The sequence below is a fragment of the Jaculus jaculus genome, chromosome 19, assembly GCF_020740685.1.
Source record: "Jaculus jaculus isolate mJacJac1 chromosome 19, mJacJac1.mat.Y.cur, whole genome shotgun sequence".
Lineage (NCBI taxonomy): Eukaryota > Metazoa > Chordata > Mammalia > Rodentia > Dipodidae > Jaculus > Jaculus jaculus.
This window is the reverse complement of record NC_059120.1, coordinates 34508600-34521495: the sequence shown is the minus strand read 5'-3', so window position 1 is coordinate 34521495 and position 12896 is coordinate 34508600. Positions and strand designations below refer to the sequence as shown.

The 12896-nt window shown below is 37.8% G+C and overlaps 1 protein-coding gene across 1 annotated transcript in view; it reads left to right on the top strand.

Moving 5' to 3' along the window:
• Man1a2 (mannosidase alpha class 1A member 2) overlaps positions 1 to 12896 on the top strand; it is a 183784-nt gene that overhangs the window by 70843 nt on the left and 100045 nt on the right. The window contains exon 5 of the mRNA XM_004667515.3: positions 3806 to 3886. Within this exon, the coding sequence (XP_004667572.1) occupies positions 3806 to 3886 (81 nt within the window). The remainder of the gene's footprint in view (positions 1 to 3805; positions 3887 to 12896) is intronic.

Below are 12896 nucleotides of genomic sequence, written 5' to 3'. Positions count from 1 at the left end.
ACCAGAACTAGACCATTTGTTTTAACCATAGGATCTAATATTGAAAATAATTGACCAATCCCAGCCCTTGGGAGGTAATGGTAGGAGAACTGCCCTGAGTTTAAGGCCAGCCTGAGACTATATAATGAATTCCAGGTCACACAGGGCTAGAGCAAGACCCTACCTTGAACCCCCCCCCCCGAAAAAAATTATTGACCAAATAATGGGAACCAAAATGGCAAAAAGAAAAGAACATTCTAGTATCACTAAAAGTAATAAATACAGGAAAAGGCTACCAACCATAGGACTATATAGGAGTAATTGAGATTAAAATTAAGTAGCTTGGGTTCTGAGAAACTAGTACTCAGAGCTCCCCAAGTACCTGTCTATGGCTTGATACTCTTAGAGACACTATGAGGCTGGCTTGGGAATTATGTAACAGGGTCTCTGTACTCTGGGACCAACTGCCCCTGCCAGGGTGAAGAGCCATGCCTGATGTGATACTAATTAAAAACTAAAACAGAAAGGAGTCAGTCCCTTCTCCTTCTTCCATTCCAGAATCTTGTCCTATAAATGAGAAATGTAGGTACAAGATTTTAATTACAGTATGCCAAAGTTGGGTATAGAAAAAAATGTCTTTGGACTGGAGAGATGGCTTAGCAGTTAAGCGCTTGCCTGTGACACCTAAGGACCCCAGTTCAAGGCTCGATTCCCCAGGACCCACGTTAGCTAGATGCACAAGGGGGCATATGTGTCTGGAGTTCATTTGCAGTGGCTGTAGGCCCTGGTGTGCCCATTTTCTTTCTCTCTCTCTCTCTTTCTCTGTCACTTTCAAATAAATAAATAAACATAAAACAAAAAAAATTAAAAAAAAGAAAAAATATCTTTGAGCCTTGAAAACAGTTTTAAGCCAGGCATGGTGGTTGCATGTCCTTAGTCCTGGCATTGGATGCAGAGGTAGGAGGATCACCATGGGTTTGAGGCCAGCCGGGGACTACAAAATGAGTTCCAGGTCAACCTGGGCTAGAGTGAGACCCTACCTTGGAAAAATTTAAAAAGAAAATAGTTTTAATAGCACAACTTGTTTTCTATGTGCTTATTTTCAATATGTCATGTCTTTTAGCTGTGTGTCTTGTCTGTATTGTGTAGTTGAACTTTTGCTATTTATGTCTAGTGTAATAGTATTTTATGTCAATTATTAATTTTGAACTATTTACATTTACTGTACATAACATATACTTGGAGTTGGGTCTTCCAACTTTGTTTTGCTACCTAATTTTTGGTTTTTCTAGGTGGGGACTCACTCCAGCTCAGGCTGACCTGGAATTTACTGTGTAGTCTCTGGGTGGCCTTGAACGCATGGTGATCCTCCTACGTCTGCCTCCTGAGCACTGGGATTAAAGGCGTGCACCACCATGTCTGGCTTTTTTGTTCTCTTTCTATTTTAGATTAAATTATTTTGTTTCAACTTTTTCTTCTATTTTCAAATGCCTCCTTTACAATGGACTGCTGGATTGTATGGATAAAGTAATGAGTAACACATAGTCTCATCTCTTATGTTTATGCTATAGTATTAGGAGAAAAAAAAGTATTCAAGTGGTATGGTATGTCATATGATAGGTGTAGAATAAGTAGTGGTAGGGCATTGGTATTGCTTTTTTTTAATACAAGGTGGCTACTTAAGAACTTTATTAGGGGCTGGAGAGATGGCTTAGCGGTTAAGCACTTGCCTGTGAAGCCTAAGGACCCGGTTCGAGGCTCAGTTCCCCAGGTCCCACGTTAGCCAGATGCACAAGGGGGCGCACGCGTCTGGAGTTCGTTTGCAGAGGCTGGAAGCCCTGGCGCGCCCATTCTCTCTCTCCTTCTATCTGTCTCTCTCTGTGTCTGTCGCTCTCAAATAAATAAATAAAAATTAAAAAAAAAAACCAAAGTTAAAATTAAAAGTTTAAAAAAAAAAAAAGAAAAAAGAAAGAACTTTATTAGGGTGACATATCTTGAGAAGATAACCAAGGTGAGCCATGTACATGTGGATGGACGTAAGGCTTTTTGTTAATAGACATGATAGCTGAGACTAGAATCAGTGGTTCCTGATTTTTTATTTTTTTGCGAGGTGGGGGTCTCACTCTAGCCCGGGAATTCACTATGTACTCTCAGGGTGGCCTCGAACTCATGGCAGTCCTCTTACCTCTGTCTCCCAAGTGCTGGGACTAAAAGCAAGCACCACCACGCCTGGGTCTGATTATTTCTTGTTTCTTTTTAAAGGCAAGTTTCCATTGCCTTTATTTGCCTTCTCCTGAGCTGTTTGATTTTCACTGTGTTATTCTGTAATTCCATCATCATGCGTCTGTGTGTGAATTAGGTTTCAAAGATTCAAAATGAGAATTCATTTGTGTTTTCATCAACTTTTTAAAAGAAGATGAAGAGATACTCTATATTCATGGATTGGGGCCACTATTAATATTTACCTCTTCATTCTCTCCCAGCTTATAATCACAATCAAAGCTTCAATACTTTGTAGAAAACCAGCAAGCTGTTTCTAGTTATATAAAAAGAAAACCTTTCAGTGCCTCTGTTTCTGTGTCTCTTTTTCTAGAAATTCCCTTATCTATTCTCCTTCTCTAGTAAGTGAAGATAGAAATTTTACACATAGTTAGATAATAATCAGGTGATGGAAATGTTACTTGGGAATATATTGTGGGTATACCATACTACTTGAATATTTATAAATAAAGAATAAATAAATAATAGAAGATATTATTGATAGATGATTACTGTTATATATTGGGTGGCCAGGCCACAATTCTGATTGGGTGGCATTTGGTCAGAGACCTGCATGAAGTAGAAGCTCATATAATGGAGTAACCCAGGAGGATCTTACTAGGAGAAATGTCAGAAAAGTTGTGGGTGTGTGAATGCATTGGGTCTTCCTGGTTATGTTAACTCCTAGTGTAACCACAGGCCATTGGATGGGGTTTTACAGAATAGTGACCTAAACTGATTAATTTAAAATGTTCAAACTATAGGGCATGGTTAAGTCTTGAAGAAAGGATGAAACAAAAGCCAGGAAATAGGCATGTATAGATTTTATCCCTGTGCTTAAGCGTACATAGCTGGGAGAAAAGTTTCCTGGTGCCAGGGGCCAACCTTTTGGGACTAGGCTATTTCTACACTCAGAATATATTTCCTGTAGGGAGCTGGAATTATGAAAAAGTTAATTTTTGAAAACAGACCCTAATTTATAGGCTCCTATTACACTTAATTAAGATTTGTAGGGTAAAGGGCCTGAATGATATATGTGATGTATGCACATTAGTTTCTTACCTAGGAGCTGATTTTCTTAATATTATTAATCCAAAAATCAATAATTCACCATTTCTTTTGGTGCCTCCTTTAATAATGATTGTGTTATACTCTAGGACAGTATTTAAAATTCATGAGAGGACATAGAAATAAAATTTAAGCTGTAATGATTAAAACAAAAGGCATAGGGTCTAGACGCATGCTCTTGCAGAATTCAAGGAGCAGTGCCCTTCATGAGAAAGGCCACGGTGCTGACAGTATTAAATACCTCAGTGATGTCACAGTACTCTGTAATGTCATGAGATCAGCCCTGTTTGGGAGCTAGGAAGCTATGATGATAGTAATAGAGGTGTTTCTATAAAAGGCTGATAAATTGCAGATGAGATTATAGTTGCATGTGAAGTAAAAAATGCAGAAGGCAAAAAATACATTGTTGAACGAATACTAAATATTTTAGAAGTATTAAAATATTTTAGAAATTGTGAAGTATTACATATATGTGAATATTTTTGATATATTTTCACAGAATTCGGAGGTGTCTGTGTTTGAAGTTAACATTCGGTTTATTGGAGGCCTGCTCGCAGCATATTACCTGTCAGGAGAAGAAGTGAGTAACATCACATAATAGTTTGGGAGAGAAATGAGCGATTTCTCTTGAAGTATAATGCCTTTTCTAATTTGAATATTATTGAACAAATCTAGAGTTTGCATGTTTGGAATATGTGTAGGCAGCATCCACTTTGTACATGAATGTGCGGAAGCCAGAGGAGAACATTATGTGTCCCTCTCCAGCTGCATGTTTCCTTGAGATGGAGTCTTTACTGATTCCAAACCTTGCTGTTTAGCTGCAAGTCCCATTGATTTTCTGGTCTTTGCTCTCCACAGGCCAAGATTACAGATTTGGGTAACCACACGCAGCTGTTTACATGGGTGCTGAGGAATCAAACTCAGCTGGTCTCAGGTCTCTTCAGGCCCTCTTACTTGCAAGGGAAGCGCTATTACCCAGTGAGCCATCTTTCTAGTCCCTAAATGTTTTCTTTTTATATAATTAGAACCAGCTTGCTGGTTTTACAAAGCATTGAAGCTTTGATTATTATTATAAGCTGGGAGAGAATGAAGAGTCAAATATTACTAGTGGTCCCAATCCATGAATGTAGAAGATCTCTTCATCTTCTTAGTTTTTTTTAAAAAACATTTTCTGGGGCTGGAGAGATGGCTTAGCGGTTAAGCGCTTGCCTGTGAAGCCTAAGGACCCCGATTCAAGGCTCAGTTCCCCAGGACCCACGTTAGCCAGATACGCAAGGAGGAACATGTGTCTGGAGTTTGTTTGCAGTGGTTGGAAGCCCTGCCATGCCCATTCTCTCTCTCTCTGCCTCTTTCTCTCTCTGTCTGTCACTGTCAAATAAATAAATAAAAATAAACAAAAAAAAAAATAAAAATAAAAACATTTTCTGGGGCTGTTGGGATGGCTTAGTGGTTAAGGCATTTGCCTGCAAAGCCAGAAGACCCATGTTAGCCAGATGTACAAGTGGATGCATGCATCTGGAGTTCGTTTGCTGTGGCTGGATGCTCTGGAACACCCATTCTCTCTCTCCCCTCTTTCTCTATCAAATAAATAAATAAAAATTTAAAACATTTTATGTATTGGTGTTTGCACATATTAGCATAGGAATGCTCTTGTATATTTTGATATTTAATATTTTTGATAGTGCTGTATTTTTATTTCAGTTTCCACTGGGTTTATTGCAAATACATATACAAATAATTTATTTAGAAAATGTGTATCAAGATAAATTCTTAGTTGTCTCAGGGCATCTTGTTTTTCTTTATGAAACTTGCTGATATCATTAAAAATTATATGTCACATAAAATATACCTTTTTAAGTATACAAGTCAGCATTTGGGATTTGAAATAATATTCTTATTGTTTGATATGCAAATGGTATATATTGTTTTGTGTTTTATTTGCCTATCTACCTACTTTTATCTATTTGTCTGTCTGTCTATCTATCTATCATCTATCTATCTTTTGTTTATTTGTCTGTGAAAGAGATAGAGTAGGGCTAAGCCAGGGCCTTCTGCTAATCCAAACACTTGGGCAACTCTGCATCTGGCTTTCCATGGGTACTGGGGAATGCAAACCAGGCTGTCAGGCAAGCAGGTGCCTTTAACTGCTGAGCCATCACTGCAGCCTTGCACTGACTTTATATTTACCTTCTGTCCTGAGATTTTCTTAATATCACTAATTAATTTTAGTAGGTATTAGCTAGCTTTGAATAGAAATTTAAAAAATATTTAGTTTTACAATATTAAGCATGCTAACTGCATGTACTGTTGTGCATTAGTTAGCTTTTCATCAACTGAATGTAGGAAAAATTTATTTTGGATGGTTTTAGAGGTTTCAATCTGTCATGGCAGAGAGGGCATGGCATAGCAGAGCAGTTCACATCATGGCAGCCAGGAAGCAGAGAAAAGGGGCTAACAGGACAGTTAGGGCAAGATACGGCCCCACGTACATACCAGGGAGATGTTTCATCTAGCTTTTCACCACTTTCCCATAATTCCAACATATTAGGAATGCATCTGGGGAGTAATCCATTTATTTTATTAAACCAGAGCTCTTCTGATCTAATTGTATTTGGAAATAGCTTCATATCCAGATATATCCTAGGTGTTAATCCAATCAACTTGAGAAACAGATGATTTCTTAAGATACTGTCCATTAAAAAATGAAAACAAGGCTGGAGAGATGGCTTAGTGGTTAAGTGCTTGCCTATGAAGCCTAAGGACCCCGGTTCGAGGCTCGGTTCCCCAGGTCCAACGTTAGCCAGATGCACAAGGGGGCGCACGCGTCTGGCGTACGTTAGCAGAGGCTGGAAGCCCTGGCGCGCCCATTCTCTCGCTCTCCCTCTATCTGTCTTTCTCTCTGTGTCTGTCGCTCTCAAATAAATAAATAAATAAATAATTTAAAAAAAATGAAAACATGTTTTTCTTTTCTTATATGTTAGCATTTTGCTGACCCATTGACTCTGCACTGTGATCTTTTTCAGTTGAAAGCTCTCACCCCTACCCTTTTCTAGAGTCCAACGATGAATCTCTAAAATGTGCTAAAAGTAAATGAAACAAAAATAATTTGACTATGACATTATTCTGATACTGAATAGGTAGTAGAGTCCTTTATTTCATATGACCCAAGAAGTTAACTGTAATACTAAGTGCCTTTTTGGATTAAGGAAGTATATAATGAATAAAGAATATTTTACATGGGTTCCATTCTGTGGCACAGGGTAATGAGAGTTATGCCATCCTAATTCAGTGTTCTTTCCTGCTGATTTACTGATAATCACAAATGTAAAGTTTTGTCTTACTTTCTTAGTAACAAGCCTACTTATGTTAACTATCCACAATTTAAGAAGTCTTGATGATTTATTATGTTTACCTGGTGGTAGCGTCAAATATATGACATTTCTTTAACAAGATTGTCTCTGCAGTTTTAGTATGTTCTTCCTGAATAAGATAACATAATTTATGTGGATAATGGCATCTGAAATCTGTCAGATAAAATAGAGAACTTGTTGTGGCGTTTAATGAACTCACAGATAATAAAAACAAGAGCAGTAACACCAGTGCACTATTTCTTTGCTAAAACATAAATATACTAAGGAAATTCAGGGATGTTTTCTAAGACAAATAGCATACCTTTTTAAATTTAAAGTCATGCAAATTTTTATGAATAAAGAAAAGGAAATGGGAAAGCATGACTTTCTTATGGCCTAAATATCAAGACTTACTGTTCTTACTGTATAATTCTGTCTTTATTTTAGAAAACCTGATTTTGTTACAGAAATTGCTGTAATTTCCATTGAAAATTTAACTTTATTTTCTATAAATGTCCTGGTAATCAGGCAAACATTCTGTTAAGCTTTTATGACATAGTAAATATTTTTCAGTATATTCTCCAATAGTCCCTTTTAAGTGTGTTAGGTCATATATACATTTGAACACAGGCACACAAGCTTCAAAGTTACAATAGTAATACCAATGCATAGTTCACTAAGGTTGTGATACTGATACAGTGAATCAGAGTTTTAGTTATTAGAAGAACTAGAAATTCAGTGGTACAGTCTAGGGAGAGGAGGACACCCCCCCAAAAGTGAATGAATAGCCTCAAATACTATTATTTGAATTGATAATAAAAAAAGAAAACTTTCACAGCATTAACTCTGTGGCAAATAGTTTTGTCTTTTAATTAGATACCAAAGGTGACATACATTAATCTTTACAAAGTACTTTTTGTTCATAAGTCTGAGATTATTGATTTATCCATTTGTTGGCTTCTTTGTATCTCTTATGTAATGAGGTCATGAGATGGACTCCAGTAGCTCAAGCTCCTTGCTGTTGATTCTTATAGGGCTGTGTTCTCATCTTCATATATACCTTTTTGTTAGTATTCATTAGTTATTCGCAGGAATAACTTTGGGAGTGGAATTGTAATATATGCATATGTGATGTACTCCTCCCCCATTGAATTTTTCCTGCCCTTAGTTACCCCTTCCGTTCCCCAGTGTCCCCTCTTCTTACTTTCATGTCTTTAAAATGTAATCTGTACTCCATATACAAGAGAAGACATGCCATATATGTCATGAAGTCTTTAAAATGTAATCTGTACTCCATATACAAGAGAAGACATGCCATATATGTCATGAAGTCTTTAAAATGTAATCTGTACTCCATATACAAGAGAAGACAGGCCATATATGTCATGAAGTCTTTAAAATGTAATCTGTACTCCATATACAAGAGAAGACAGGCCATATATGTCATGAAGTCTTTAAAATGTAATCTGTACTCCATATACAAGAGAAGACAGGCCATATATGTCACTAAGTCTTTAAAATGTAATCTGTACTCCATATACAAGAGAAGACAGGCCATATATGTCACTAAGTCTTTAAAATGTAATCTGTACTCCATATACAAGAGAAGACAGGCCATATATGTCACTAAGTCTTTAAGAATCTGGCTTATTTTCTTAACTTTATTATCTCCAGTCCTATCCATATTCCTGCAAATGACACATTTTGTTTTTCTCTATAGCTGAATAAAACTCCATTGTATAGATATATCATGTCACGTATTCTTTATTACTGTATAGATGGGCACTTAGGCTACTATGTATTTGTCTTGTACAGACTTTAAAAACAAATTTGTTTCATGGTGCTAGTGTGGTCCTCCTGCATATTAAACAAGCTTTGGGTCTGAAGAGATGGGTCAGTGGTTAAAGGCATTTGCTTGCAAAGGCTGACGGCCGAGTTCAGTTCCCTAGTACCCATGTAAAGCAAGATGCACTAGGGGGCACATGTGTCTGAAGTTCATTTGTGGTAGCAGGAGGCCCTGACATGTCTATTCTCTCCCCCCCATCCTTCTTAAATAAATATTTATTTGATAGAGAGAAGGAGGGGGAGAGGAAGAGAGAGAGAGAGAGAGCACATGCCATCATAGCCCTTAGCCACTACAAATAAACTCCAGACGCATGTGTCACCTTGTGCATCTGGTTTACGTGGGTCCTGGGAATCGATCCTGGGATCTTTGGCTTTGCAGGCAAGCATCTTAACTGCTAAGCCATTTCTCCAGCCCTTAAATAATTTTTTTAAAAAGAAACTTAACAAAAAAACAGCTTCTGTCAATGAGCTGCATCTTATTAATATATTTTTACTTATTTATTTATAAGGAGAGAAAAGAGGGAGAGAGAATGGGAATGAGAATGAATGCACCAGGGCCTCTAGCCACTACAAATGGACTCCAGATGCATGCACAACTTTGTGCATTTGGCTTTACGTGGTTACTGGGGAATCAGACCCTGGTTGTTATGCTTTGCAGGTAAGCGCCTGAACTGCTGAGCCATCTCTTCAGCCTAAATTTAATTATTATTAAAGCTCAGCCAGTAGGAAAATGAAAAACAGTGGTTGTGTGTGGTGGCATACTCCTTTTTTTTTTTAATTATTTATTTATTTATTTATTTATTTGAGAGCGACAGATACAGAGAGAAAGACAGATAGAGGGAGAAAGAGAATGGTCGCGCCAGGGCTTCCAGCCTCTGCAAATGAACTCCAGATGCATGCCCCTCCTTGTGCATCTGGCTAATGTGGGACCTGGGGAACCGAGCCTTGAACTGGGGTCCTTAGGCTTCACAGGCAAGCGCTCAACCACTAACCCATCTCTCCAGCCCGGCATACTCCTTTAATACCAGCACTCAGGAGGATGAAATAAGGAGGATTGCTGGGAGTTCGAGGCCAGCCTAGAACTACAGAGTAAATTCCAGGTCAGCCTGGGTTAGACTGAGGTCCTACCTTGAAAAAGCCAAAAGAAAACAGAATATGAAAAATGGTATTAATTATGTACAAGTTGGGTTTATCACAGTAAAGCAAAGTAGATTTTACATCTGAAATAAAACAGTTAATATATTTTGTGATATCCGAATAAAGGAGAAAAATCATGAAATGTTTGTAATAAATTGAGTAAAAATATTTAAGAAGATGTAATATTCATTAATGATTGCAGTCTCTAGATAAACTAAAACTAGACTATCATATTTTCCACTTGGTTAAGGCCACCTCCAAATATTCTTCTGCAAACCCTATCCTTATGGTAAAATATTAAATGGTTTTTATTCAGATATTGGAAATAAAATGCAGAGGTTCATACTGAGTCCTTACAATTGACATTATACTAGCATTGCAGCTTTAAAAAGCAAGATAAAGATCATATTAGGTTGAATTCTTTATTTTTATAGATTGCTTCAAATTTTGGGATACCTAACAATGTTTGCACATAAAGACAATTTCATTTTTTTTCTGGCTTTCTTTATCCATTTATTTATTTAATTAATTTTTTTGAGGTAGTGTCTCACTCTAGCACCAGCTGGCCTGGAATTCACTATGTAATCTCATGGTAACCTTGAACTCACAGTGATCCTCCTTCCTCTGCCTCCCGAGTGTTGGGGTTAAAAGCATGTGCTGCCATGCCTAGTCACTTTTTTTTGTTTTGACTTTCTAAAGTCAATGTGGCCAGAAACAAACACCACTCTAGTCCTCACTACCCACACTTCTCGGTGTGCACCAAAGGCCGCCTGAGACTTGAGAGCGTCTGGAAATGAGAGAAACTAGACATCAGCTGCTAGATGAAAGTTCTCATCATCTGTTGCCGCAGCTTTTTCTTTCCTGTCTCATTTGGAGACTCCTGCATAGAAAACTGAAGGATTACATAGTCAAATTTTCAATTGTCATTTTACATTTTTGTCCATATGAAATTCTGTCTTCAGTACATTGTACACATTGTGTGGAATGTGTTTTTCAAATGTATTTACCATTATCAAAAATACTTAGAATATATTTACTATGTCAAGTGTTACAGTGCTTATATAACAAACTCTCTTGCAGACTGGTTAGCTAAACTTCCTTTGTACTATATTTAGCATAATCGTTATGGTTACTAACTGGTTACTGTTTTGTACACAGCCAGCCAATTGCTTTTTTTCTTATTTTTGTTTTTAACTTAAAGTAATTTGACTCATTACCTGTGTCTAAGAATCTATAATTTAGAAGTAACAAGGTGGATATGTAAGATATAAGTGGAAGACTGTTTTATTGCAGTCCTATTTGTAGCAGTACATATTTGGAAAGGATCTGAATATTCACCCATAGGGAAATGACTAAATGAGTTACACATATCGCTGTAGAATACTGCACATCTATAAGTTGATGTATTTTAACCAGTAAAACTGCATATGAGGGGTTGGGGAGATGGCTCATTGGTTAAGGCACTTGTTTTCCAAGCCTCTCAGCCTGGGTTTGATTCCCTAGTACCTGCATAAAGCCAGATGCACACAGTGGCACGTGTGTCTGGAGAAGAGGAAAAAAAAAAACAACAAAAACTGGGATGTTCCAAGTCAAAAGCAGATTAGGGAGCTGGAGTGATGGTTTAGTGGTTAAGTGCTTGCCTAAGGATCCTGGTTCAAGGCTCGATTCCCCAGAAGAACCAGGGTTTGCACGCATCTGGAGTTCGTTTGCAGTGCTGGAGGCCCTGGTGTGTCCATTCTCTCTCTCTTTCTGCTTCTTTCTCTCTCTGTCTGTCGCTCTCAAATAAATAAAAATAAACAACAATAACAACAACAAAAGCAGATTAGCAGTTGTAACTTGGTGCTTTATGTGACTTTTCCTTGGGATTATTATTTTTGTTTATCCCAGACAGGATGACAACAGATCAAAGAAACAGTTCCACCCAAGTACAGTTGGGGAACCAGTGAGTTTATTGGGCTTTCTTTTAGGAGCATGGGTGGCTTAGCTGCATAACTGGAAGCTACTTCAGCAATTGTTGACTGCTTTTATCACCGGGCCAGGTGGGGTCGGGTTCTATTAGGATCTTCTATGTGGATCTTATTAGGTGCTTGTGATTCATGAGCCTCTGAGCCCCCCTGTTTCCTGAGAAAGGAATATTTCAACCCAGAGGAAATAACTATATAATACTTGGAGTATGAAGTGTGTATGTATCTCTGTTGTTTCACTCAACTAATAGTATAGTATTTTAATAGTATAGTATTTTTCAAGAAGTAAAATGGCAATTTGGACTGTGATGGGATTGTAGAGATGAGAAGCAAATGATTTAAAAGGATTCTGCAGGTAAATTTGAGGATTAGATCACATTTTAGACAGAGAGATGAAATTGAAGTGCTTGATCCTATCTCCCAGGGTTTGTTTCTTGGGTACTAGGTTTATGGTGAGATGATTATTATAAAAGGAACATTTTGTGTGTGTGTGTGTGTTTTGCAGCGTACAAGTGCATGCATGAGGTATAATCACGTGTGTCCAGGTGTATGTGCTTGTGTGCACAGAGGAGGACATCATATGTCTTTCCTTATCATTCTTCTACTTTGTCCATTTTCCAGAGACAATGTCTCTCACTGAACCTGAAACTGGTTTATCAGTCAGACTGGCAGACCAACAAGCCCCAGAAAACTTCCTGTCTCTGCCTCCCTCAGCACTAGGATTCCTGCCATACATGGCCATGCCTAACTGTTCTGGATGCTAAGACTCGAGCTCAGGTCCTCACACTTGCACAGCCCTTGCTCCTATTCAGGGAGCCATCTCTCTTGTCCCAGTAGGGATCATTTTAAGAATGCTAGATTAGAAGAGGAAAATCACTTTAAATATTTTGTGTTTGAGGAGATTTGGTCATATTTCAGTAAAACTAGGTAGCACAAGATATAGTGGGTTTGGCACTCTGGAGAAATTTTTTTTATAGTTTATTTTTATTTATTTATTTGAGAGAAGGTAAGGACAGGGAGAGAGAGAGAGAGAGAATGGGGGTGCCAAGGCTTCCAGCCACTGCAAACAAACACCAGATGCATTTGCTACCTTGTGCATCTGGCTTACGTGGGTACTGGGGAATTGAACTGAGGTCCTTTGGCTTTGCAGGCAAGTGCCTTAACTGCTAAGCCATCTCTCCAGCCTGAGAAATATTTTTTAATTTAACTTAGTTTTTAACGTATATATAATTGCATATTTACAGAGTGCTTCAATATATGTATATGCTGTGTAACATTTAAAAATCATGTGAAC